General features: G+C 26.0%; 7 protein-coding genes across 7 annotated transcripts; 2 read left to right on the top strand and 5 right to left on the bottom strand.

Moving 5' to 3' along the window:
* Nucleotides 1-567: 567 nt before the first annotated feature.
* Nucleotides 568-2235, top strand: ROM3 (rhomboid protease ROM3, putative; the record flags this gene model as incomplete). The annotated part of the gene is made up of 4 exons (XM_029003375.1): nucleotides 568-692; nucleotides 892-1020; nucleotides 1288-1728; nucleotides 2127-2235. 4 exons carry the CDS (start codon nucleotides 568-570, stop codon nucleotides 2233-2235), a joined length of 804 nt encoding a protein of 267 aa, XP_028860327.1.
* PmUG01_05017900 (conserved Plasmodium protein, unknown function) lies at nucleotides 2232-5210 on the bottom strand (the record flags this gene model as incomplete). The annotated part of the gene is made up of 1 exon (XM_029003374.1): nucleotides 2232-5210. One exon carries the CDS (start codon nucleotides 5208-5210, stop codon nucleotides 2232-2234), a length of 2979 nt encoding a protein of 992 aa, XP_028860326.1.
* Nucleotides 5211-6060: 850 nt separating this feature from the next.
* PmUG01_05017800 (leucine--tRNA ligase, putative) lies at nucleotides 6061-10431 on the top strand (the record flags this gene model as incomplete). The annotated part of the gene is made up of 1 exon (XM_029003373.1): nucleotides 6061-10431. One exon carries the CDS (start codon nucleotides 6061-6063, stop codon nucleotides 10429-10431), a length of 4371 nt encoding a protein of 1456 aa, XP_028860325.1.
* Nucleotides 10432-10644: 213 nt separating this feature from the next.
* On the bottom strand, nucleotides 10645-12476 carry PmUG01_05017700 (conserved Plasmodium protein, unknown function; the record flags this gene model as incomplete). Its single annotated transcript, XM_029003372.1, is given in 2 exon segments — nucleotides 10645-11358; nucleotides 11373-12476. The coding sequence occupies 2 exon segments, from the start codon at nucleotides 12474-12476 to the stop codon at nucleotides 10645-10647; spliced, it is 1818 nt and encodes a 605-aa protein (XP_028860324.1).
* Nucleotides 12477-14529: 2053 nt separating this feature from the next.
* OXA1 (mitochondrial inner membrane protein OXA1, putative) lies at nucleotides 14530-15888 on the bottom strand (the record flags this gene model as incomplete). Its single annotated transcript, XM_029003371.1, has 1 exon — nucleotides 14530-15888. The coding sequence occupies one exon, from the start codon at nucleotides 15886-15888 to the stop codon at nucleotides 14530-14532; it is 1359 nt and encodes a 452-aa protein (XP_028860323.1).
* Nucleotides 15889-17351: 1463 nt separating this feature from the next.
* On the bottom strand, nucleotides 17352-19373 carry PmUG01_05017500 (translation initiation factor eIF-2B subunit alpha, putative; the record flags this gene model as incomplete). Its single annotated transcript, XM_029003370.1, has 4 exons — nucleotides 17352-18041; nucleotides 18254-18467; nucleotides 19009-19084; nucleotides 19319-19373. The coding sequence occupies 4 exons, from the start codon at nucleotides 19371-19373 to the stop codon at nucleotides 17352-17354; spliced, it is 1035 nt and encodes a 344-aa protein (XP_028860322.1).
* Nucleotides 19374-21446: 2073 nt separating this feature from the next.
* FT1 (folate transporter 1, putative) lies at nucleotides 21447-23607 on the bottom strand (the record flags this gene model as incomplete). Its single annotated transcript, XM_029003369.1, has 4 exons — nucleotides 21447-22753; nucleotides 22977-23054; nucleotides 23150-23263; nucleotides 23541-23607. 4 exons carry the CDS (start codon nucleotides 23605-23607, stop codon nucleotides 21447-21449), a joined length of 1566 nt encoding a protein of 521 aa, XP_028860321.1.
* Nucleotides 23608-26215: the final 2608 nt, after the last annotated feature.

The following is a 26215-nucleotide window of genomic DNA, read 5'->3' as shown; positions in this document are numbered from 1 at the left end:
CAAACATGCCTTTGGATATTTTTTTTATTCCTTAAGGGGAATAACCTCTAGAATTTAATACATATATATATATTTAATGCGGTATTTGTAAAGTTGTTATTTAGGGGATAAGAAAAAAGGAATATATGTGTATTTACACATTATTTTCCTTTTTTTTTTTTTTTTTTTATTTTTGCTGTTGCTTTTAATGTTAATGTAAGACAAATTAACGAAAATGTATTGTAAGTAAATTTTAATAATTTATTTAATTATTTAGAGGCGCATAATTTTTTTTGGTGTAAATATCTAATGTATTAATTAAATAGGTAAAATATTATCATTATGATATATGGACATCACAAATAAATGTATATGAAAAAAATATATACTAGAATGTAAACACATAAAAACATGTATACGCTTATATATAGAATTATATGAGTACGTAAGCATATGTATATGTATTGAATAGTTTTACTTCTCTATAAAAATAACACTGTAAATTGTTAAATAAATAGTGTTGTTGACTTTTTCTTTTTTTTTTTTAATATATATACATATATATACACATATATATAAACATAAATAATGTTAAGAAGAGATTGGGAAAATGAAGAAATCGCTCATTTGTCACCTGAAACTATTGAATTGATTGATAGCAACTCAAAGAATAAATTTTATGATATTTTGTTTCCTGAAATATCTCTAAATAAGTAAATGAAATTGGCAAAACATTCGACATAAAATATCAACGTGTGCATGCATGTATTTTTGTTTATATGTATGTATGTACTTATATATGAATATTAAGCATATATTAATATATACAAACAAAATTGTGCAACACAGAAGCACGGCACATACATTTGTTCACATATATATACGTATTTTTCTTCCGCTCCTCACATGTAGAATAATCGTATGGATTAGTTTTTTCCAAATAATAATTTATATAATAAGTTGTTTATTGAGCGAAAACTTAGCATTGCCAAATGTGCAGATCTTGATGTTTCTTGGTGCTACTTACGGCCCGTCTATTAAGTATTTCCTTTATATATACATATATATATATATATATATATATCCTTTTATCTGATGTGTATACATATATATAAATATGCACTTTTATATAATACTATGTTTTTACAACGTACAATAAAATGCACCCCAGTTTAACTGCCAACGAATATGTTTTACAGCAGCGATGACTATTTCCTAGTCTTCATATGAACCCTCTGCTAATATATATATATACATATGTATGTGTACTTTTTTCTTTGTGTTTTTCGGGAAAAAAAACCTGAACAGGCAAGGAGAATTGTGGAGATTGGTGTTTCCCATATTTTTACATGCGAATTGGTGGCATTTAATTATAAATATTATATGCATATTAAATTTAGGTTTAGTAATTGAAAGTAAATATAAATCAAGCAAGTTTCTGTTAATATATTTTTTGTCTGGTTTAACAGGGAATGTGTTAACTACAATATGTAACCCTTGCCAGCTTGCTGTTGGCGCATCAACTAGTGGGTTTGGGTTAATTGGTTGTTCAATTTTAGAAATATTCTTGGCTTGGAAAAATTTATCGAAGAAGGCAAAAAAGTATTATATTTTCAATATATGCGTTTTTTTAATATTCTTTTTATTTGTTAGTTTTTCTCCGACTGTTGATTTTTTTGGCCATATAGGGGGTTTCTTGTGTGGGGCCTTTTTGGCCTGCCACTTCAACAAGTTTGTGGGATATGACTTGTACAGACAAAAAAACTGAAAAAAATTAAAGAAAATAAGAAAAATAAAAAAAAATGAGAAAAATGATAGAAAATGAGAAAAACGATAGAAAATGAGAAAAACGATAGAAAATGAGAAAAACGATAGAAAATAAGAAAAATGATAAAAATGAGAAAAACGATAGAAAATGAGAAAAACGATAGAAAATGAGAAAAACGATAGAAAATAAGAAAAATGATAAAAATGAGAAAAACGATAGAAAATGAGAAAAACGATAGAAAATAAGAAAAATGATAAAAATGAGAAAAATGATAGAAAATGAGAAAAATGATAGAACAATAAGATGAAAATATAAAAAAAATTTAATGCGCCATGCCTTCACCTTTTTTTTTTTTTTTTTTATTGCTTCTTTTTTGCAGCTTTCAAAAGACACTATATTATAGCTTTGCCTCTATTTGTGCCTTAATTATTTTTTATTTTCCCGTTAGGCTGTTTGTCATTAATATGCCGTGTGAACTTGAGTATTAGGTTTTTTGTATTTCTTTTTTTTTTTTTTTTCTGTTATCATTAAGAATTCTCCTAATACTCACATTTGTTGAGGCACTCAACTTATTTATAAAAATTGAAAACTCTGTTTTATTTTCAGGAGTGATATAATCAGTTTTTAAAACATCTCTTAAAAAATAATCGTACATATCATCATACTTAGTTATCTGAAATAAGCACATAATGTATATGGAAGTAGGCCTCATTAACTCTCCAGCGTATATGAAATCCAATAAGAATCTTTTTGTTTTCGTTTTCTTTCTTATTCTTCTTTGATTGTTTATAGATATGATAGAATTTTCCCATTTGACATAATTATTTAAAATGATACTATTACTACTACTATTAGTGTTGATGGTGTTATCGTTGGCGTTATTGCTGGTGTTGTTGTTGTTGCTATTGATGTTGCTATTGCTGTTGCGGCTTCTGCTGATGTCGAAAGCTGTTTCGTTTATATCATCTCTAAGCGAAGAGAAGCTTGATAATTTAGAGACAAATAAGAAAGACATGATATGAACAAGAGTTCTTCTGGTTACACTTAAACATTCTGAGAGGGAATCACTAAACAGTAGAGGTAGAATTACTCTTAACAACAAATAGTATTTAAAAAAAGCATTTCCATAATTTACGTACTCATGCAATAAGATATTGTGTAAATAGTGTCTATTTAAGATAAAATGATTCAGTTTTGTATTCATACATTTTATACTAATTTTATCTAAAAACATGTATAGCGTTTTTTCAAATATATCAACAGAAGTGTTTAGAGTAAATCTTACTTCCATATTTTCCATTTCCTTTTCTTGCAAATATTTCAAAAGAAAAGAACACTCACATATAGAACTTATTTCATATAGGCTAAGGTTATAATTTTCTAATAAATCTGACTGTTCATGTGTTTTTATTAACCTGTACACAATATTTGATATCTCATTATTAGTACAATTAGTATACGTGATAGAGGGTCCCAATTTTCTCTGGTCACTTTTTTTTGCAGAGTTATCAGTGTTCATATAATTTTTCCCCCTTTCCATTTCATAGTTCGTTATATAAGCATTAACACAATCTAAAAATAAATTTTCGAATAATAGAATAATAGGTTCGCTTCGTATCAAATTGGTGTTAAATATCGATATTCGAACAAGTGATTTGAATAAATATGGTACGTATTTATATCTAAGTAACTGTAACTCGTTTTCTTCCTCTATATTTTTTCTTTCTTGTTGGTCCTCCAAAAGTGCATTTTGTTCCTCTTGTTCTACATTATTTTGGCTAGCTTTTTTAGAATATTTATACTTGTATAGTATAACATTTAAAAGATGCGTAATTTTTTCCCTTAAATGATTTTTATATGGTAATCTTTCCCTTAAAATGGTTTTTTTTTTTTTTTTTTTTTTTAATTTCCAATATATAGAAGTGTCAGACCACCAATTGGAGAATAGGGTAAAATGACAATATGAAGATAATACAAAATATCTTAGAATATAATCTAGGTTAGTGTTTGTATTAACATTTGAAATGTAGTTGTCATTAGTTCTAACAACTGTATTTGCAAGGGTCTTCATACATAAAAAATTTCTGTAATTCTGATTAAATTGTGTAACATTATTAATCATTTTTTCTCCCTCTGATGGTATTTCGCTAAAATAATTTGGACATTTCTTATTTGGAAAAATCAAAATATGATCATTTCTTGTAAAACTAAGCAACAAGTTTGATGAGAGTAGTAGCATATCAGATGGACTTATTATGGTATTTAAAAATGTCTGTATATATTTTTTAATCAATGAATTTAATTTGTCATTATAGAAATTGCATGTTAATAATATATTCTGAAATTCTATTAATTCATTCACATTACTTACATTTTTATATTCTAAGTGTTTCACTAATATTACATCACTAAAATAATGTACATATTTCTGTAAAACATCATGAGATATTATATACACATTAGAGTGGATGATATAATTCAAAAATATTAAAAAGCTAGATTTTACACAATTTTGTTTTTCCAAAAAATTGAAAAATGATTTTCTCATAAGATATTTAGCTAACAAGTTACCAATTAATTTATTGTATAACTTCTTACTATATAAATGTTTAATAATATAATAGCATGAAATAATATTTGTCTCTTCATTAGTTGAATGCTTGAGGATTAGGTAAAGGACTTTCTGATATAGTTTAATATCGCTTATATTAAATATACATAGAAGTTCAAAGCATTTAAATAAGTAATCATGATACCTATAATAATGTGTTACAAAATTTATACTTTCTTTAACATAGTTTATAATTTTGGTGTTAGAACAACGAGCCTTATCATTTTTCATAATTACATTTTTATACATTTTTGTTATCATAAAAAGGGTAGAGAAGTTGTTATTATTGTTACATTTTTCATTTGATAGGAATTCTAAAAGGTAGTAGATTCTTTCACTTTTATTTTCTTTCCCGGTTAATAGTTCATATATTAGTTTATTCTTGATTGTTTCTCGATTTTTTTGAACCTCATTAGGGTTACTACTGGAAGGGGATTCTTTGTACTTTGGGTCGTCCTCTTCTTCGCCATCTTTACAATATTTACCATATTTTTCATGTTTACCATATATATCATATTTACAGTCTTTAGGTATTACATCCCTACTACATTGTGAGTACCCCCTTTTCAACTCTACATTTGCAGAATTCTCCTGCACGTTACCATATGTCTCACCTTCTTTGTACCTTTCTTTGCTATCAGTTTTTACTCGTTCAATGAAGTTTAAATCATACATTTTTAAGTCTTCCAAATAAGTTGCATTATGAAAAAAGCGACATTGTTCTCTGCATTTGGCTTTACCACAAATGGCTATTTTATGAGTTTTAAAGCTATATGATTTTATGTGATACATTTTTAATAGCAAGTAATTTTTACTAGAAAATGTACTTGATGAGCCTCTTCTATTAAACATTTTAACAAACAAGGAAAATACAAAAAACGATAAATTATACAGTTGTTATTCATATTTTAATTTGAGGGTCTCAGTTGTGGTTCCTTTTAGTTACTACATGGTGCTGTAATTTTTTAACGAGTGCAAAAGTTTGAACAATCCGAAAAATGGAGTTATAAAAAGAAAAAAAAAAAATAAAAAGAGCAAATAAAAAAAGAAAAAGAAGTATAAGAAGTAGAAGTATAAGAAGAAGTATATAACGAAAAAAACATTTATTCATTCGGCTCATGTATAAAGTTAATGGAACAATGCCTCCCTTAGAGGTAAAAAAAACGTGTTTTTCCAATATTTATGTGGATAATATTTTATTTTTCTCGTAACTTGTATTATTATTTATTTATTTTTTATTTTTATGACAAATGACAATAGTTGCGTTTGTATTGTAAGGTGAAAACATTCTGACTTTTTAATACTAACCGCACAAAGAGAGAATAAAAACGAGTAAATGTATACGTATTCGCAAATTCATGTATATATATGCATGTTTTTTTGATACTGAAAGGGGCCTCAAGTGCGCGTACATGAGCATCCACCTATATATGTTTGTATGAATGCATATATGTATGTATATGTATGTATATGTATGTATATGTATGTATATGTATGTATATGTATGTATATGTATGTATATGTATGTATATGTATGCATATGTATGTATATGTATGTATATGTATGTATATGTATGTATATGTATGTATATGTATGTATATATATGTATATATATATATACGTATGGGCATAGAGTGTGCATGGCCCCCTTTTTAGCGTGCTGCACATTTTCGTGAGTTATTTGTAATATGTCAGGTGGTTATGTTATTCAACTTAATTTTTATCATAGTTGTTTTATACATTATATTTTATGAAAATAATAATAATGTGTATACTCTAAGAATTCGAACGAACAAAAGAAGGAGGTATTTCTTTTTGCAAACATGTAACTTTTTGAAGAGGAAAAAAGGAATCAAGAAATTATATTCAGTAAAAAACAAACAGTATAACTTCAATTCTGTAGAGAAAAAGTGGCAAGTCATATGGAATTCTAAGAGGTTGTTAGATAAAGACTTTGAACAATATAACAAGTGCGCAAAAAGGGAAAGTACATATACAGGTCTACAAGAAAATGTTGTATATGACAAAGTTCCGGATGAGATATGCAGACAAGTTGATGGTGAAAAAGGTCAACAAATGGATGAAAAAGTATGTAATGAAAATAATAGTGGTTCAAAAAGAAAATACAGAATGGCAAAGAAGTTTTATATTCTGGATATGTTTCCATATCCGTCTTCTCAGGGTTTACATGTAGGTCATATTTTGTGCTTTACCATAACAGATGTTATTAGCAAATTTAAGAGGATGAATAATCATTGTGTTTTTCATCCTATCGGTTGGGATAGCTTTGGTTTACCTTGTGATAGATTATCTATGAAATTAAAAGTTGACCCAAGAAAAATTATAAAAGAAAATATATCTAATTTTAAGAAACAATTAATAAGATTAGGATTTTTATTTAATTGGAATAATGAAATAAATACTTGTGAAAAAACTTATTTTAAATGGACTCAATGGATATTCATACAAATGTATTTAAACAAAATGGCATATAAAAAATGGTCCTATGTAAATTGGTCAAAAGAAATTAATTGTGTTATTTCAAATGACGAGTTAAAAAATGAACTGAACTTACAAAAGTTAAAAATTGAAAAAGTCAAATTATTACAATGGTATCTTAAAATTACGAAATATGCCAATAGATTAATTAGGGACTTAAAATTAATTGACTGGCCGAATAAAATTAAAAATATGCAAATAAATTGGATATCCAAAAAATCTGGTATTATTTTAAAGGCGAAAATTATTCCAATTAACAAGTTGATCAGGAGTAAAATTCTGTGTAAACATCCAAGCAAGTTTGTGCACGTTTGTTACAACAGTATTTACAACCATTCGTTATTTCTTCTGTTTAATTATATTTATTTTTACATTATTATCGAAGGAAGAATATGTGAGGATGTTAAGGTAAATTATCCTTTTTTTTCTTCCATCCTAAGACCAGTAAATTGTGAAAGCGGTTTGGAAATACATAAACAGGAAAGGAAAATGCATGGCTGTATTAGAAGACAAGCAGGGGGATCAGGTTCCCATATTACTACCTTTTCCCCAGTAAATGATGATAACTGTAGAAGGGAAAAGCCTTTACATGATGGGGACGCCATTATCGATATAAGGAGCGATGTACATAGCGATGTGAGTGGTGTAGGCGACAATGCAAACAATAATGTATTCATTGATGCATATACTGAGATAAGCGCCTGCGAAAGTAGTTGTAATTTTCTCACCTATATAGAAGCGAAAAAAGGCATATACAACTTGGAAGAAAAAGGATATTATCTTAAAAGTTTTAGGAAAAATGGTAATGAAGTAACAAATGATGATGACATATATGTTAAAATATTTCTAAATGAAAATGAAGCTATCTTAGAAAATGATAAAATTCTTGTGAGTGTAAATCATCCTAATATTAAGAAGATCGTAAATGAGAATAAAATTTTGCTAGATTTTGTAAACGAAACAGTTGTTCAAAAGGACACGGAGAGAGTAAAAAATGACAAGATTTATTTTTCCGGTTCAGTTATTTACAACTCTATAATAAACAAGTTTGTCCCAATATATATTTGTTCCTACATTCTAGACAATAACAGGAGTATTCTGTTTCTAAAAAAAGTGCAAACAGTAGGGGACGATAAAAGAAGAAAGGTCATCTACAAATTGTTGCTCTCCTCTGAATATAGTAAAAAAAAGAGCATATACAATTTGAAGGATTGGCTGTTTTCAAGGCAGAGATATTGGGGAGAGCCATTTCCCGTTTTGTACAAAATGGGAAAGAAGGACGGGAAAAAGGAAAAAGTGGAAGGAGAGGTAGAAGGGGGAAATGCAAGTCAGGCAATAGAAGAGTTAGTAGGGGAGAAAAAAAAAAGAGAGGCAGTAAGGAAGACAGAAAGCAAGGCAAAAAGAGAGACCATAGAGGGGGGAAATACAAATTGCGAGGCAAGTAACCTAGTAAGTGGAGTTAATAAAGAGGTGGGTACTTGTAATGAGGATTTTCTAAGTGAAGAGAAACGTTGCTCATTCAAAATAGGAATAAAGGAAGTGATGAATACTCCTACAAAGGATATATATATAGATAAAATTCCACTTTGCTTACCAAAATTTAATAAAAGAATATACGAAAAAGATAATAATATAAAAAGTGTACACTCTGTTTTATCAAGATTTAAAAATTGGGTTGTCAAAAGAAAAAAAAAAATACTGTATAAAAGAGAGAGTGATGTAATGCCTCAGTGGGCGGGGTCTAGTTGGTACTACTTAAGGTATATTGACCCGAAAAATAAAGAAAAAATAGTTGATGAGGAAAAAGCAAAATTATGGTTTCCAGTTGATTTATATGTTGGAGGAAGCGAACATGCAGTTTTACATTTACTGTATGCACGATTTTTTCATAAATTTTTATATGACCTTAAATTAGTTAAACATAAGGAGCCTTTTCAAAAATTGTATAATCAGGGAATATTATTGAACATTACTTCGTTTTATTTATATACAAATTTACAGAATGAGTTAGTGAGTTATGGTGAGGTTGCTGAGCAGTTAGAAAAAAGAAGGAGAATGACAGAAAATTATGAGCTCAATAAAAGTAACAATTCCTTAGGGGGGGGACAGAATTGTGAAAAAAAAAATTTGGCTTACTCTAAGGAAAGCAGCAAGGAGTTAAGAAAGTTTGTATTGGAAAAGGAGATAGAAAATGGAGCGAGAAATAAAGCAGAAAATGGGGCTAGAAATAAAGTAGAAAATGAGGCATATATGAAGGAGGCGCAAGATGTGCTTTTACATGTGAAGTACGAACAGAGTGTTCTGTCAAGTGAAAAGAAAGAGGTGAACAATAAGATTGACGTGCAAGAAAAAATACTAAAAAGTGATAACTACATAGTAGTAGAAGGTATATACAAGAAATATCTAATTGATGAAAAATATGTAAAAGAGGAGAGGCAAAGATATTATATGAAAGATTTTCCTTCAATTGAAGTGCAGCCGAATTTTGAAAAAATGTCGAAATCCAAAGGAAATACAATAAACCCCATGGATATAATTAAAGAATATGGATCAGACTGCTTAAGATTGCACGTGCTATTTTTAGGTCCCTTGGATCAAGACAAAAGATGGAGCATTAAAGGCATTAAGGGTACCTTCAAATTTCTTACCAATTTGTACAATTTGTTTATACAGAGTAATGAAAAGAGAGCACATGCAATTGATAAAAAGGGAAAACATGGCGAGGAAGAACATCTATATGGAAAAGACTACAGGGAAAGAGAAGAGAACCCCAAAGATATAGCGGATAAAACTGGTACTACAATAAAATGTGAGGACATAATCTGCCAAAATTGCAAAAATAGAAAGAAGAATAAAAAATTGGTTATAAACTTTGAGGATAGTACTGGGGGGGATAGAAGCGCGCGTAGAAGCACATGTGAAGGGATGGCTCAAAGAGTGACTAGTAGCGAAAGAGGGGATAAGCTAAAGAAATATTTCGAGCTACTAAGGGACGAATCTCAAATCTTTAAAAAATTATCAAATAAAATTAAGAAAAGAAAAGTTGATGAAATTGAAAATGAGAAAAAAGAAAGAGCAAACTATTATATAGAAAGAATTACGAATTGTATAAGTACGATCAAACTTAACACAGCTGTTTCCTTTTTTATGAAATTTTTTAATGAAATAAAGACTTGGGATTACATTCCTTTGAAAATATTTTTAACATTCATAAAATTGTTATACCCCTTTTGTCCTCATATATGCGAAGAATTTTGGTTTTATTATTTAATAAAATATAAAAAAAAGAAAAGAAAAAAAATTTGCTATTTTTGTAATTCTAGTTTATTATATTATGCAAAATGGCCTTCCTTATTTCAAATAAAAGAAGAAAATAAATTTGTAAATGTGTCTATTAAAATAAATAATAAGCATATTGCTATTATTCAAAATAATCCCCAAAATGAACAAAATATTATTAGTGTGGCAACAAATATGATAAAGGATCGCATACAAAATGAAATTAAAAAGGGGAAAAAAATATTTAACATTATAAATATTCCTAATAAGGTAATCAATTTTATAATAAAATAAGAACAAATATTATGGAATATATATATATGTAAAAATAAATGAATAATAATAATAATAAGGTACGAAGAAAAAGAAGAAAAGGAAAACCCACAAATTTAATATATGCACGCATAAACAAATATGTATACTGCACCCACGTAAAAGCAGTGCCAAATGGGGTAATAAAATATCCCACTTTTTTATGTAATTTTTTTTTTTTTTTTTTGAGGCTCATTATTGCCGCTTTTTTTTTGTAATTCTATTTAGCTTTAACTCTGCTTCTTTAAGCTCCTTTTCCAATGTTTTTTCTTTGTATGTTTCATCGTAAACCGAATTTTTTAAACATTTTATTTGATTTTTAATAGCTTCACAAATTAATTCTAATAATTCAAGATCTGTTTTTTTTATAAAATTATTATAACACGGACATGTATCCTTGTCCCTTAAGTCGTAAGCTGTTCCCATTGCATCTCGGAAAACACCTGGAAACGCTGATATTTGATATACTTTTCTAAATCCATCTTTATCTATATCTTCTTTATCTTCATATTCTTCTAAAGAAACTAATTTTAATTTCCTTTTTGTTAATTCGTCTTTATAATCATAGTCAGGTATTGGCCAGTCAGGTAGCACATACCACCATCGAATTAGTAATTGAGCTACTAGTTTTTCTTTCGCTGATCTATTACGAGGATCAAATGTACCTATAATAATAGAATCTGTTTCAGTGTCGTTGTCATTATAACTATATATGTTGCTATTTTCTGAGGTCCTTTTTTTTTGGATTTGCTTATGTTTTACTTTATTTTTTTCATTACTGTTTACATTACTGTTTACTTTACTGTTTACTTTATTGTTTACTTTATTGTTTACTTTATTGTTTACTTTATTGTTTACTTTATTGTTTACGTTACTATTTACTCTATTATTATTATTTTTTTTTTTTTTTTCTTTTTCTTTTTCCTCTTATTTTTTGTTGGCGACTTCAAATCCTTAATCTTTTTTTTTTCTTTGTTAATAGTACCACTACTTCTTGCTACGTTATCCTTTATTGCTTTCTCTTTTTTTTTTTTAGAATTATCATTTAACTTTTTATCAATTACTTTATTGTTAGCTTTTACTTGAATACTATTTTTTACTATGTTGTTATATTTAAAATTGTTGCCTACATTATTTGTCGTGTCATTATTCTTATTTTCTCCTTTACTTAAAACTAAAAGGGGTTCATCTGAATCTGCACTTAATGAATCAGAAAAATCGCTATCTTTATTTTTATTGTTATCGTTTTCATTTAAATTATTCAATCTTGTAAGTAGCTCTTTACTTTTATCCTTATTTAATATACTATCTTTTTTAATTAAATTTATTAAAAATTCATCATCGCTACTTACACCTGATTCCTGATTTTTTTTTTTTTTTTTCTCATGAGTACATTTAGAATTATTTAATGAACGCCTTTTTTGGATCAATGTTTTATCATTATCATGACTTTTTTCCTTTTTCTTTAATAAGGCACCTTCCACTTTTCCTTCCTTTTTGCATTTCTCTTCTGCCTTAAGCACTTCTAGTAATGGTATGTCATCCATATCGCTGTTGTTTTCTATGATAACACTAACGTGTTTATGATCTCCTTTTTTTTTTTCTTGGTTTTTAATTAAACCGAAACTATTCATTTGTTCACTTAAATAATTCTTTATTATTTTGTCCTCAAAATCGCCATTACTCCGTTTATCATTTGAAGTTTCGTCTCCGCTCATTCTGTCGTGTGGTGTTTGATCAATGGTCATCTTATCATTCGATGCCTGATCACTGCTGAGCTTATCATTAGTTGCATTGTCATCATAATTCACTTTATAATTTGTAATTTCCCTTTCAGAACAATGTTTGTGTGGGATTTTATAGCTCTCATTATATTCGGTTTTCTGTAAATTCTCTTTTTCTGTTTTTTTAACAGAGCAATATAATTTGTTGAAATCATTGCTTGTTGTTTTCTTATAATTAGATGTTTTCTTGACATCATTATCATTTTCAAAATTTTGGAGTTTTTCCTTTTCGTTGTTATGCATTTTTTATTTTCCTGAACAACATTCTTTTTTTCTTTTTCTTCTTATATTTTTCTTCTTTTCTTTCTTCTTTTTTTCTTTCTTTCTTTCTTTCTTTCTTCTTTTCTTCTTTTCTTTCTTTCTTTCTTTCTTTCTTTCTTTCTTCTTTTCTTCTTTTCTTTCTTTCTTTTTACTTAAATACTGATTGTCCGAACTGTTTATTCTCTAGTGAAGCTTCGATTAGCTGAACACTTGATTGTGTTAATGTTTAAGTGCCTGTATAATTGCACATACATTTGAATATACACATATATATTCACACTCTCACTTATTTGTACAAATAAAGACGTTTACTTATATGCATATATACATATTTACATGTAAATAAATATATCTATATATATGCATATATGTGTAATATATACTATTCAGTAATGCAAAATATTCAATCAATTTCCATTCCAAAATTTGTGCATACAGCTATATCTGCGTAGATGTCGAACGAAAAAACATAAAATTGAAGTAAGAAATATATACAACGTAATGTTCATAAAATGATATTTTTGTAGCGGCATTTTTTTTATTTCAAAATAAAATAAAAAGGTCAAAAGTACAAATAGCCGTATATTAGCAGAAGCAAACTGATATTTTAATGCGATTTCAATGGAAAATTTATTGCCTCTATGTTCTTTTAATGTCGATTAGCGGTATATACATGTATACATATATATATATATATATATATATATATATATATATATATAACATAATACATATAATATGGGGATGACGAAAAAAGAACGAGGAAAAGGCAGTTCATTTGAAATAGAAAAATGAAAATGCAAATAGGAGGAATATATATAAATGCAAAAAAATTTCACTTAATTTTTGTGCACAAAAAAAAAAAAAATAAATTCCTGTGTATAATTTTACAAAAATGGAAAAGATACAAAATGGAAACGAATGAATGGAACAAAATAAAACTGAATAAAAGAAAAGAAAAAAAAAAAAGAGTTATTGTTAAAATAAAGGAAAAAATAAAAATTACCAAATATATTAAACTTTTATTTTAAAAATAAATAGAAGTTAACGTGAATATTGTATTTTTTTTTTTTTTTTCTAAAAAATAGCATGGTGTATACGTTATCTATTAGATTGGCGGTGACCCGTACCTATTCATTTTTAGCATATTTTAAAGAATGCAGTAAGTGTACCCACATGCGGTTTTACTATATAAACTTATACACTAAACATATATATATATTGTACACTTATATATATATATATATATATGCGTTTATATGTACGTATGTACTATACATATTATATATATACATGCATATGTACATAAACTTTATGTGCCAGACGAGATTTATGGGGGTGGAAATGTAATTAAGTGCAATTTCGTATGAAACTGCTTATTCTTCATATTTGCATGTGTATATATGTACATATATACAAACATGCACATGTACATATGCGAATGTGCATATATTTACATACCAAAACGGGAATGCTTACACGTAAAACTGAGAACTTAAAAAAATATATTACTTTTCAAAAATTATTATTTATTAAAAGGTGTATCAAAACGTGTTAAGTTTAAAGTGATACTTTGAAGATATATAAACAAAAAAAAAAAAAAAAAATTAAAATAAAAAATTATAATAATAAAAATAAAGATTTAGTAGTGTATTTATTTTCAAAATTGTGTAGGGCATAAGGAGGATATGTGCATAAACAATATTTTAAGCGCTGTAATATATTTATTTTTACTGGTATGCACAAAAAAAAATGTGCATAATGGGAAGGTGCTACAAGTTTTACAGCGCATGTGTTATACTTGGAAGGGGGAAAATCACACGCACAGTAAGAAAATAAATTAATAAATAAATGTATATATATAGATATATGCATATATTCACAAGCGTACGAATAGACATTTAGGGCTGTAGGATCCTGTGCAAAGCTGAATAAAGGCTTATAAATACCAAAGAAAAGTTAAATTACGCATAAATAGGAAAATATTCCGTTCGCATATATTCACAATTCTTATTTGTAATTATACCATTATAGCTTAATCTTGAATTAAGTCATTTATATGAACACTTTTTTTTCTCTTAATGTTGGTATGGTCATCCATCTTTTGAAATGACAAGCCTTTGGAGTGTAAAGGAGGTAGATCTAAGAATCGCTCAATAACTTTAATTTTACATGTTTGGGTTATTAATAACTGAAAAAAGGTGTTGGTGATGAAGTATATAAATAATCCTGAGGGCATAGACTTAAAAAAGAATGCTGAAGATATATAAAATAATCTAATGCCTATCTTTGATATTTTTCTGATATTTTTTTGAAAATCGGTTTCTTCCCCTGCTCCGCTTATATACGTACTATTCGATATATTACTACTTAAATTTTTATCAATCAGTGCTGTTAATTCGTTATTTGAAAGTAATAATAAAGAAGACAAAAAAGGTAAAATATAATAGGGGTCAGGTAAAGATAAGCTGTCTAACCATAATGGGGATTCTAATGTAAATTCTTTAAAAACATCAGGATGTGATGCTATTTTTTTCATAGAAAAATAAAAAATAAAAAATAAAGGAGTTTGGAAAAAAGCCATTAATATAATTGATTTAGGTATTAAAGATATACCATGAGTATTTCTTATATTCAAAATTCTTTTTTTAAATTCTAATGCTTTTTTAATATTTCCATTTTGGGCATTTGTTTTTAATTTATTTGTTAATTCTTTTATTAAAGGATTCAATATTTGTTGTTTTCTTCTATCCCTTTCAGCTGATATTGTTAAGGGCAAAATAATTATTCTCATAAAAGCAGTTGTTGTTATAATTGACGTTACCCATGAACAGTCAAGCATGATTTTTGTACAGTTCAACAACTCATATATTACTTTAACATACCAAGTATTTTCAAATGTGTCTTCATCATTTTTTATATTATCCTTACACTTATCTATTATAAAATCAGTATACGTAGAGCATGTATCATATATATTCTGTGTAACTGCACTATCTGAGGCTACACCTTCTTCTTCATTATTAAATAGTTTATTGCTTTTTTCCTTTGTTTTCTCTTCGTCAATTATTTTTTCCATCTTGTGTGTGTGTGCTGTATCTTTGACTCCATTCTCTTTTTGACTGTTATCATTTTCCGTGAAACATTCGTTATACACAACACTGTTCACATAATTAAAATAATTGCGAAGGGCGACAAAACATGAAGATGAAGGGATGTGGTTGCTTGTTACACGTCTTAAATCTATACTACGCAAACGGGTGCTATTATTATTCCAACTCCTTTTACAGTCATGTTTTCCTCTTTTAAAAAAGGTGTTACTAAGAAATATATTTAAAGAGTTTTTCTTCAGTTGTCCATTATGAAGCTTAATTTGTAAAAGGGGGAAGTTCATAATAAAAAAAATAAAATAAACGTGCGAATGAAAGAAGTGAATGAATAAGAAATAGTATAACACTATCTATACATGGGCGTTATTACGAAGTGTGACAGTTTAATAAGATGAAATAAATGCGTACTTCATAAACATATACTGCTTTAAAAAGGAAAAAACAAACAAAATTAATATATTATATAGTCACCTTTTACACATACATACAAATATATATATGTTTTTTCCTTTTCCTTGCGAATTCACATTATTTCGCAAAATGTACATGTGTATAGTTTTTCGTAATAGCAGTGGGTAACATATGAAAAAATCATTGTTTCAAGCAAATAACCATCATAAGGGAACTCCAAACTATTTGCTAAATTAAAAAAAAAAAAAAAAAAAGTTGTACTCTGAAATTATGTGTAGAGTGTTTTTATTCTTTTTTGTTTTCTTTCATCATGTATACACGTGTACATTTTAAAAGTGGTTAAAAGGGAAAAGTAAATTCGGGTAACTTGTGTATATATGGACATGTATACACATATGTATATGTATGCATATTATATATATATCAAATTTTTAAATATGCAGAAGAAATGTTTAAAAGATATGCAGTTTTTTTTTTTTTTTTTTTTTTTTTTTTTAATTAACGTAAAAATAGCATATTCTTTTTCTACAAATTTAAATTTTAACAATGATGAAAAAGAAGTATAAAAAAAAGCGTCGAAAAATGTAACATCGCAAGGAATAGTTCAGCGAAACGGAGTTAAATAAATAAAGATATTTTTTGTTCACTTAAATAAAAAAAAGAAAAAAAGTTAATAGGGAAATATTAATTAAAACGTTATACATAAGAGGTAAGATGTCGCATGATGTACAGTATTACATATAATGTGGCACTTGTGAAAGTAAAAAGGTACTACAGAATTAAATAAATTACGATATGAAATCCAAATAATACAACACATACAAAGAAATTTAATTAATTTCATCTTTATTTTTTTCTTTTTTTTTTTTGTATTAATACATAACAAATTAAATCAAATTTTGTTATGTTCGAAATAAATTCATCATTATGAAATATGGAAAAAAAAAAAAATTTTAAAGAGGAATTAAAAAATTTATTTAAGAAAAATGGAAATAAATTAAAAATTGAAATAACAAAAATATATGTAAATAATTTGTAGCGTTTTTTTTTCCCGTTACAAAATGGACATTTCTTAGTAATTAAGAAACGAATGTATACAAAAAATAAAATAAGAAAAAACAATAAAAAAGAAGTTGCACATAGGTAACAATCTATGCACACAAACATGTATATACATATGTGGGCATGTGTACGAATCAAAATATTTAAAAAAGGGGAAATTAGGTATTTAAATTAACATAGCGATGTATACACAAGCGTTGTATTGGTAAGTATATAGACGTAGCCAGGATAATATGTTCATTCAAAGATGCTTTTTTTTTTTTTTTTTTTTATTTCAAAATGAAAATGCATCATTTATATATATTTTATTCAATTCATACGAAACAGCGGATGGCGGAAATATGCCAATATCTGTATAAAAAAGTGTAATAAGATGATGAGGAACAAATTCATAAAGATTATTATTTTCGTTAGATACGTTTTTTGTACAATATGCATAGAACTCCTGAGAATAATTTTCAATTTTTTCTATTTTTAAAAACTTATATGCTTCACAAGCTACATAAAATTCCTTTTTGTTTAGTAAGCATAATGTAGATAATAGTTTGATACCCTTTTTGCTTATTATTCCTCCATTATCTATAACTAATTCTGTTCCTATTACTACAAAATCAATTATATTGAATATATTTTTAACTTTGTTAATATCAATTTTTCTTACATTGATTCTTTCTTTTTTTAAATCTTCTATAAACTTATCATCAAATTTTTTGTCCTTCTCAAAATAATTATTGCATATATTTTCCGTAGTTGTAAAATAAACAGAAATTTGTTTATTTTGATTTTTAACAACGTTTATTAATAAACTTTTTACACACTCAGAATTACTATGCGTTAGAATAACCGTTTTTTTATTGGAAAACATTATATGACTACTATTTCCTATTATACTTAAACTCTTTTCCAAGCTTTTTGGAAACTCACTTGCGCTGGTAGACATGATATTCTTCAAGTCGCTGAAGTTCTTTTAAAGAGAAAAAAAAATAAAAGTGAAAATGAAAAAAATGAGTCAAAAAGGATGCAGATAAATGTGGACATGAAATAATCTGAAGTTGTTAGTGAAAAATAGAGGGGATATTAATGAACTCATGAATAAACGAGTACATTTATATATAGGTATGCATGTATATACGAAAAGGAATAAGCACGTGATTGTACAAGTCCATGTTTTATTACATTTTCATTGTAGGTGTATTTTTTTACAACAAAATGATGATAAATATCACAAGATGAAATAATCGGGTATATTGTCATTCTTTTTGAGTGTGGCTCAGATATAATAACTTTTTGTGATTCACTATCTTTTATGAAATTGTTCAATTTAAATTTAGCTTCATTCAAACTAATAAACAGTTCGAAATTCGTTTTGGTTAAGCTACTTTTTATAACGCTGTAAGGGTTAAATTATAAAGTTAATACACACGTATATATATATATGTATATATATACAAACATATACACATATGTATGTATCCGTAAATTAGTATGCGCATATACGGTAGCAAAACTTACACACTTATTATTTTTTCTACCATGTAAATTTATAACTTTTTTCTTATATATTAATAAAATGTTTTGTATTTTAAAAGTGTAATATAAGATGTTATCACTTATGTTATTATGTAGCTCCTTTCCCATTTATTTTGTATTAACACTTGGCCTTTAGCGGCCATATGTATATATATATATATATATATATATATATATATATTTTTTTTTTTTTTTTTTTTTTTTTTTTTTTCTTCATGTATGATAATATGCGTTCGTTGTGTTTTTTCTTTATCGTATACATGGAAAACTTGTTTCATTGTTAACTTTCACTGCTACTTTCATTTGTTTAGAAATGGTACTTAAATTTCTTTCATTTTTCACTATGCGCGTGTTACTTTACATGCGTTATTTTTTCTTTTCTTAAATATTTATTCGCTAACTTTGCTATAGATTTTATGGCAGCTATGTGCATTTCATCTTTGTCTACAAAATAATATTTCTTGAAACTTCTAACAACTGTAATTAAAAAGTACACGGATGAATATAAGTCACTTTTTTATATAAACCTCATGATATGATATAATGTGTAATAGCTGTTTAAAAAAAAAAAATATATATAATTTTAAAGATAAGAATCATTAATCACATAACCTGGTCACAAATTACAAAAAGCACGCATATATTACATACATTTATGCATATATATACACATATATTTGTATAATAATAATATTGTAATAGTTTGCATACCTTCATGCTCTTCCAGCAAATCATTTTTGTTCAAATCGTTACCATATTGATCCATTGTCAACTGTAGTTTTCTTTTTATTTAATTTGTTTTCCACTGAAAATGGTTAATTATAAATGTTTGTGTGAAATATTTTATTGTGAAAAAAAGATTATAATCCTTTTCTCATGTTTTGCTTTTTTCTTTATCTTTTTGGCCATTTTTTATTTATTTTTTTTTAATTTTTATTTACAGGCACTTATTTTATTTTTTCTTTTACAGGCATTTATTTTATTTTTTCATTTACAGGCATTTATTTTATTTTTTCATTTACAGGCATTTATTATTTTTTTTTTTTTTTTTTTTTTTTATTTTATTTTTTTTTATTTTTTTTTTCTTTATTTTTATTTTTGTTTTTTATTTTCTGAACGTTCCCAGTTATTCTTCCTACACTTGAAAAATTAGTAATGATGTATTTTATCGAGTCCTTAAATATTTATAATTCTTTTTGAAGTAAATCCCCAAACATGAAATGAAAGAAAAGATTAAAAAGAAAAAGAAAAGCCTGATTTTTGTTAAGCATATGTCAATTTTTAATAGAAGTACATTTTTTCTTTATTTTTTCAAATTTTTAACATTAAAGTTTTTCTAGTGCTTGCTTTAAAAAAGCTGTTCTTCATGTTGCTTATATTTGTAGGTAAATATAAATATAAATATATATATTTATATATATGCTTATATGTACATGCATATATAAATATATACTTATATATACATACATATGCACACATATACAATATATATGTCTTTATGTGCATATATTTACATATATGTATATATATATTTACATACTCACATATGTATATGTTCATATAATATAGCAAACATTACATCAAACGGATAAATTGTTTAAGGATTCATACTATGTAAAAAGAAAAGGACTTAGTATTTTTTGAAAGTATAAAATAATTGGGACTTTTTTTTTATTTTTTTATTTTTACTCATTATAGCAGTGCTTTGATTTATACTTTATTAAAGTGATAATAATTTAGGAACGTTTGAGACACAAAACATATATATAAATATATATATTTTTTTAGTTAATTCAAAATTAAAATGATAGATTTTTCACTTTAATAAAATTTTTTTTTTTTCCCGGTAAGTAAAATGGTATTTTCGTTTCATAAACAAATGGTGAGCAAATAAAAAGGTAAGTTAAAATTCTGTAAGAAAAAGTTGGTTACTATTTTACGTTTGAACTTGTAGAAATATAAATGACAAATTGGTTAAACGTGTTATGATTGCGCAACCCTTTTTTTAAAATAAAAACGCTCCTTGATGATGTCTAACCGATATAATGCGCTTAAATGAAAAAGAAAATTTTAGCATATTAGATTATTTTTTAAAATAAAATAAAGTAGAAGAACAAATGGTAGATTTTAATTTTATTACGAAAGGGAAAAAAAATTCTTTTTTTTTTTCCTCCTTTGAAACGGATAATTATTATATAAAGTAATACTAAAAAATAAAAAAAAATAAAAAAAAGGAAAAAAAGGAAAAGAAGAAGCATAATTAATAATACTCTAATAAATAGTGTTTACGAATTTCACAAAAATAGAATCAACAATGGGAAGAGGTACACCTCTAGCTTTTTTTTTCGTAATTAAAGAATATACCATAATGAATCGACGTTAGCACGCAGGTACATATAAATGGTCACACATATATATATATCCGTGTACATGTATCACCTCAGATATGTTAATATAAAGCTTTATTAAATGAAATGATTTAAAAGGAAAGCAAATCGAAACATTTACTCCATTGATCATTTTTATATAATTATATTTAAGATTAAAAATGAACATATTTCTTTGTAGGAAGGCAAAAATTAAGGAAATATTTGATGAAAATATGTAAAAAAATTCTACGTGGTTGTTGTAACTACGACTGTATGTTGTTTTTCATTGATCCTTTATTCCACTATATCTCTATTTTATTTTTAGTCATTTAAGTACTTAAATATTTTTTCCTAATGTTGTTCCATTTCCCCTATATATTTTTCATTATCATTTCCCAACTGTCTTCATCCATCTTGATGCCCTTCTTAAACAAGTACCCATGGGAGATGACTTTACCCATCTAGTTAATCTACTCATCGTTTAAATCATTAATTTCAAGTTTGCCTGAAAGATGTGTTATTTCGTCGATATCTGAATTTTCAGGAGAGAAATAATGAGTAGTTTGGTAATGATAATATTCAGAGGTAAGTCCACATTTTGGTAAGCTTCCGTTCTTATCTTTCTTCTCCCTATTCTTTTTCCTTTCCTTCTTCATCTTCTTTTCGTTATTAAAGCCAAGTAAAGAATACAGAAAGAATATTGGAATGATATTTGTTAGGCAACAAACCGTTATCAGAATAGGCAGATTTTTAAAGTTAGTTGATGTAATTCCAAGTACATATGTTAATGTAGAAGAAAAAAATGAACTTATAACTATTGCCAAGTTATTTGATGATAATAAAAGGGAGTAAATGGTTGACTCGAAACCTTCAGGTATTATTCGTGAACATTGTACTAATATTGGCATAGTCTGAAATTCGCCTATAAATTCTATTAATACAGTATCTGTTATAATAAAGAGACTATTTGGAATATATAGGAAAGCATTTAATTTTTTTACAACTATTAATGGTAATAAACAGAAAGGAGTAATAATAATTGTAGAATATAATAATAATTTTGCCATATCTATTTTATTAAAAAAGAACATATAGGATAATATGGCTATTAGGCTAGCTAAAGATTGAAACATGGACATTTTCCCTAATAAATTAGGACTAAATTTTAATTCATTGGTCATATAAAAAAATAATGTATTTCCACATGATGGCATGGACATCATAATAAAAATAAATAAAATGAAATTTTTAATATACGATATTTTTATTATATCATAAATACATTTTACTTGTGCTTTAATAGAGGATTTTTTATAATTTTTTTTCTCAATTATAAAAAATGCAGATACAAAAACACATAAAGGTAAAAAGGATCCAATCAAGAATATATGTTGTTTTGTCATAATAGATAGTAAGTACCCTGATAAATATGACATTATGGCAAAACTTAATTTTCGAAAAGCAAAAAAAATGGATACATTCTTTGTTGAACAGTTGATACTACTTTTCCTACTCGATTCAACAACTTGTGCTTCTCCTATAACATTACAAACAGAACTACCGAAAAAGTATGTTGTTAACAAGATAACAGTTAAAGTAATATTTGTATGGTTTATTAAGCCTAAGGTTATTAAAGATAATACGCACAAAAACGATCCAAATAGTAAGTAATATTTTCTTCGATGCCCAAATATAGGACAACTGTCCGAAAGTACTGCCCATAGCAGTTTAATAGACCAAGGAACTTTTATCAAACTGAGGATTACATTTAAGGAAGCTACAAAATTAAGAGAAATGTGTTCGAAAAATGTAATACATGAAACGTAAAAATGTGTAAATGTGCTTATATGTGTGATAGGCATAATATACATGTGTGAATAGCTTGTGTGTATGGTGCTGGTGTAGTTATTTTATATTTTATACTTTATATTTTTTAATTTATATTTTATACTTTATATTTTTTAATTTATATTTTATACGTTATATTTTTTTTTTATTACCTGGGTGTAGTTCATAGTTATCTTTAAAGAGGTATAAAATTGAAAAGTTGCATAGCACTTCAACCCCTTGAAGCATGGCTAAATGGAGAAAAAAAAAAATATACATAAAAGGTTTTGTGAACAATATATTGAAAGTAATTTAGTGGATGTTAATTTTGAAAATATATGCACACCTATAAGACTTGAAGAAATTTTGTTAAAAATAGAGTCAGCATCAAAATCTGTCTCATCATGTGCTACTTTTTCAATTAGATAGCTACTTTCGTTAAAAGAATTGCAGGACGTAACTAAAGGATAAAAAAGAAGGAAGTCTATTTTGTTTTTTTTTTTTACAAACACATATTTATATTACTGCAGAACAGCCTATTATTATTACGATTACGATTTATGTAATTGTTATAATTATAATGTATGTATATATTATATACATGTATGTTGCACGCGAACATCTAAATTAGTAAAAGAGGTGAATTCATTTATGTGTTACACAGAAAAAACAGTTGTATTCGTGTGTAATTTGTTCATATTTTTAGATTTCTAATTTTTTTTTTCTTTTAAGCCTACTTGTTAAGGTACTGCAAGTTTCCAAGCTATCTTTTTTTTCTGTCGCATCGAAGTCGTCCTTGTCCATTGTGTCAATTAATATATCACAACAATGAAGGAGTAAAATAAATTAGTTATAAAATAAATATAAAATAAAATAGAATCAAATAAAGTAAAATAACAAAAACGAACAGACGATTATATAAAAGTATTGCATTTTCGGGTTATGGTATATAGCTATTATTCTATTTTGAAAATATCAATTTATTGTAATTAACTAATATGCCCTGGTTTTCATTTCTTCAAAATTTAATTAAAAACTCAAAAAGAAAAAAAAAAAGGAAAAAGAAAAAGGAGAGGAACAACAAATTATCACAATTTGGAGAAATTAAACGTATAAATCATTTTGAACACAGATCGAAGAAAAAAATAATAAACTTAAAAAAAAAAAAAGAAAAAAAAAAAGCTTAATTAATTAATTATTCCCCTATTTACATATGAAAAACATTTTTAAAGTATAATTAAAAGGACATGCAAATTAATACAGTCAGAAAATAAATAACACAAAAATTTGTGTAAAAAGAGAATAACTAGGAAATGTGAGTTGTCTAAAAAGTACAATAAATAAATGAATAAAAGAAGCATATAAATGAAATAAAAAAAAAAAAACGTTCAAATTAAAACATTGAGAAAGTAAAATATACTTGAATGAATGGATTATATTTTGTTTAATTATAAATTTATAGAAATATCGTAAATAATTATGAAAAATATTTACATTAATATAATTGTATACACTTATGTATTATGATATATTTTCATGGGTTGAGCTAATGATAAATATTGTAAGTAGAAGTTGCATCTTATATTTTTATGTAAAAAAATGGACTAAAAGTAACAATTCATTTCGTAAAAGAAGTTTAAAATATATATTATTATAAAATAATAGAACATTAAACAATGTACTTAAATTGAAATTAGTAAAATAATGAAAAATGTAGAAATAAAACTACCAAGTAACAGTATAATTTAAGGAAAATAAATACTATATTTGTTCGTACAAAGAAAAAAATTAAGTAATCAGAGAGTCAGACAATAATAAAACTGTTATATAATAAAACAGTCAAACACTCACACTATAAATCAGTCGAAAGATTATACAATGAAGCTAACGCGAAATAGCGCAAACATGCAATTGCACAAAGTATGATGGAATTTCACGGAAAATTAAAAGAATGAGCAAAAAAATAAAATGAAGCAGAGTGAAAAGAAGTAAAATGAATTTTGTGGTATGTATTACAAACATAAAATATAAACGTAAAAGAAAATTAGCTAAATTAATTTTAAATTTTAATTTATGCACATTTTCTTACATTTTGACTTTTGAAAATGTGCGAAATTACTCATCTTGTGAAATATGAAGTGTTAAATAATTTTTTTTTTTTTAGTATAATCAAATTTTTTTTGTTTTTCTTTTTAATATTTAAAAATACTGTATTATATATTCTCGAAAGTTATATTTTTAAAATGGAAATTAAAGAATAGACTCAAGTTTCCTGTTATGCATATTTTTTTTTTTTTTTTTTTTTTTTGTAGTACATTTTTTCTTTAGAATTAAAGTATTAAAAAAAAAAAAAAAAATAAATAAATCATTTAACGGCATAATAAAATATAATTAATATGAAGCAAATGGAAACGAACATAAATCACTTCTTTTCTTAGGTATTTCATGAATGATATTAAGAGTAAAATAACAGTTCATTTCGTAATTTTCTTTTATCCATTTGGTTTATTTTATTTATTTCATCCATTTTATTTATTTTATTTAATTCATCAATTTTGCTTTATTTTATTTAATTCATTCATTCTGCTTTATTTTATTTTATTTTTGTTATATTTATTTTATTTTTCAAATATTAAAAGGTAGTACGACGGTTTGCAAAAATGCAAGTATTATTTTGATGTAATGTACTTGTCTGAACTATGTCGAGGCATACGTTCATATGTGCATCAGCTTAATTTCAAATTTTATAAAACTCTTTATTTAATGAAATAACATATACATCCATTCATAAGCAGAAATAGACGCTGTCATAATTACACATTAAGCGCTAGAAAGTATGACTAGGTGTATGGCCATTTTTTTAAAAGTAAAAAGAGCCTATAAGATGTACATATGCATAAGCATATATATGCATTTATGTAAATATTCTTTTGAGTGATTACAAAAGTACCGCTTAATGTAAAAAGCAGAATAAACAGTGTCTCAACGTTGCGTTATAATGTTCTGCAATTTTTCTCAGTGTAATACAATGCTTTTAAACGCTCTCAACAGAGGGGAAGTAAAAGCGTATACATGAATATACATAAGTAAATATATACGTGTATATATAAGCGTATACATACGAATACATATATATATATATATATATATATATATATATATATATATATATATATATATGTATGTATATAATTTCTTTACTTTTGCCTAGTTATGAATTTCTGAAGTTGCCATTTAGCAAAATATATCACCACCTTAGAAAATATACTTTCATTGTTCTTTCCTCCAAGGTCTATTATTTTTAAGTGTAAAGGAGTAAGTAAATCGGTAAAAAGGTAGTGAACTGTTTGGTCATATACACATATATGCAAGTTTATATATTATATATATACATGTAAGTTGTAAAAAAGCT

The sequence above is a fragment of the Plasmodium malariae genome (assembly GCF_900090045.1).
Source record: "Plasmodium malariae genome assembly, chromosome: 5".
Classification (NCBI taxonomy): domain Eukaryota; phylum Apicomplexa; class Aconoidasida; order Haemosporida; family Plasmodiidae; genus Plasmodium; species Plasmodium malariae.
The sequence above is the reverse complement of the archived record's forward strand: the minus strand, read 5'-3'. Positions and strand labels throughout refer to the sequence as shown.